This window comes from Nothoprocta perdicaria, unplaced genomic scaffold, assembly GCF_003342845.1.
Source record: "Nothoprocta perdicaria isolate Ctin4 unplaced genomic scaffold, notPer1 scaffold_58, whole genome shotgun sequence".
NCBI lineage: Eukaryota > Metazoa > Chordata > Aves > Tinamiformes > Tinamidae > Nothoprocta > Nothoprocta perdicaria.
In genome coordinates this window covers 3,993,726-3,995,590 of record NW_020455843.1, presented here as the reverse complement: position 1 = coordinate 3,995,590, position 1,865 = coordinate 3,993,726, and the positions used below count along the sequence as shown (strand labels likewise).

The following is a 1,865-nucleotide window of genomic DNA, read 5'->3' as shown; positions in this document are numbered from 1 at the left end:
GTGTGCCGCAGGGGCGCAGGCCGGCGACGCGCTCTGCCGCCACGTGTTCGGCGAGGCCGGCGAGCGGCTGGCGCGCCACGTGGCCGCCGTGCTGCCCCGCGCGGACCAGGTGAGGTGGCGGTGACGGTGACGGCGGGCACAGGGAGGTCCCTCGGGGACCCCGCGGGCACCGCGCTCAGCCGGGCCGCCCGCAGAGCCTCTTCGAGGGCGAGCTGGGGCTGCCCATCCTCTGCGTGGGCTCCGTGTGGAACAGCTGGGAGCTGCTGAAGGAGGGTGAGCGCGCGGCGCGCAGGAAGGGACCCCCATTGCCGGGCTTCCCGGGAGCCACGCGGCTCCGGAGGCGGCTCTCCCGGCGGAGGGCGGCCCCGGAGCCGCTGAGCGCCCCTGCCGGCCGCAGGCTTCGTGCGGGGGCTGCAGCGGGCGCAGCTGGAGCGGCCACACGGAGCCTTTGCCGCCTTCAGCCTCCTGGAGCTGCAGGGCTCGTCGGCGCTGGGCGCCGCCAGCCTGGGCGCCCGCGGCGCGGGCCGGGCGCTGCCGCTCGACTACGCGGCCAACGCGCGCGTCTTCTACAGGCACCGCTTCGAGCGGCCCGCGCCCCGCGCCGCCGCGCCCGCTCCTCAATAAAGGCGCTGCCGGGGAGCGGGCCGAGCCCCACCGGGACGAGTGCCTCCCGCTCCCGCCTGCGGGAACGCTGCCTCCTGCCCCGCCGGGCGCATCCCGGCTCGGGCGCATCCCGGCTCGGCCACGCGGCTCCGGGCAGCAGCGCCGGCCGCTGCTGCTGGGACACGCGGCCCCAGAAATGCTGTTTTTGTGGTTGTTTTGCCCCATTCGGTGCCAGATTCCCGCCCCGGGAGCAAGCAGAGCTCTTGTCCCTTCGCCCGGTTGCTCCGGGGGAGCTGGCACAGAGCAGGGCGGGCGCCGCAGCCGCTCCGAGGGGAAGGGAACGATCCCGGCCGCATTCCCGGGGCCAGGGCAGGGATAGGGGCTCCAGGGAAGCCCTCCTGGACACCGGGCCAGCCGAGCTCCGGGGCAGACGCCGCTGCCGAGGTGCGGGATAGAGGAGTTTTAACGTGCTGAAATGCGCAGCCTGGCGGAGGGCTTTTGGAGGCCCCGGAGCCGCGCGGCTCCAGCGCTCCCAAATGCGGAGCTGGGTGGGTGCTGAGGGCTCCGCTTGTCCCGGGAGAACAGGAATAGCAGGGAAAAACGCCGTGTCCACTCAGCTCCGCAGCCTGGCCTGGCTGCACCGAGTTGGCACCGTCTTGGGAAGCAATGCCGGAGTGGGACCCGTTCCCATGGGACAGGGGCTGCACGGAGAACAGCCGGGTCCATCCCATGGGGATCCGACCCACAGGGCGTTACTGGGGCTCGTGGGCCCTGCAGGAGCCCGTGGAGCAGGGAATGGGAATGAAACAGCAGCTATGGGGGCCATCGGCTTCCAGCCCTGCGAGCCCCAGGGAGCCGCCATCCCCATCCATTAGCTGCTCCGTTGGGAGAGGAACAACGGGCTGTCACCTCCCCAAATTATCTGTTTGTGTCGGGGGATTCCAAGGGGATTTGTCCATCAGCGGGTCCCTCAGGGCAGATCAAAGGGATTGACCCCTGTCCAACCCAAGCTCTTCCAGAGAGGAAATTCCTGTCCCAATGCAGGGAGCTCCTTGGCCTCCGCCGGGCAGCCTTTGGGAAGGAACATCCACCGCCAGCGCTGTCTCGGCCCGGACACAGACCTTTCCGAGGAGGCAATCCGCTTCTGGAGCATCCCTCCTTTTCCAGAGACAGGAGAAGGGACAATCCACAAAGGAGATCCCTCCTTTTCCAGAGACAGAAGAGGGGGCAATCCACAAAGGAGATCCTCCCTTTTCCAGAGA

At 69.9% G+C, this 1,865-nt stretch overlaps 1 protein-coding gene across 1 annotated transcript in view; it reads left to right on the top strand.

Annotated features, from left to right (window-relative positions):
- Positions 1–624, top strand: part of NAGK (N-acetylglucosamine kinase) — a 2,852-nt gene extending 2,228 nt beyond the window's left edge. Inside the window, exons 7-9 of the mRNA XM_026048864.1 lie at positions 12–109; positions 195–273; positions 398–624. Coding sequence (XP_025904649.1) covers positions 12–109; positions 195–273; positions 398–624 — 404 coding nt within the window. The remainder of the gene's footprint in view (positions 1–11; positions 110–194; positions 274–397) is intronic.
- The last annotated feature ends 1,241 nt before the right edge of the window (positions 625–1,865 follow it).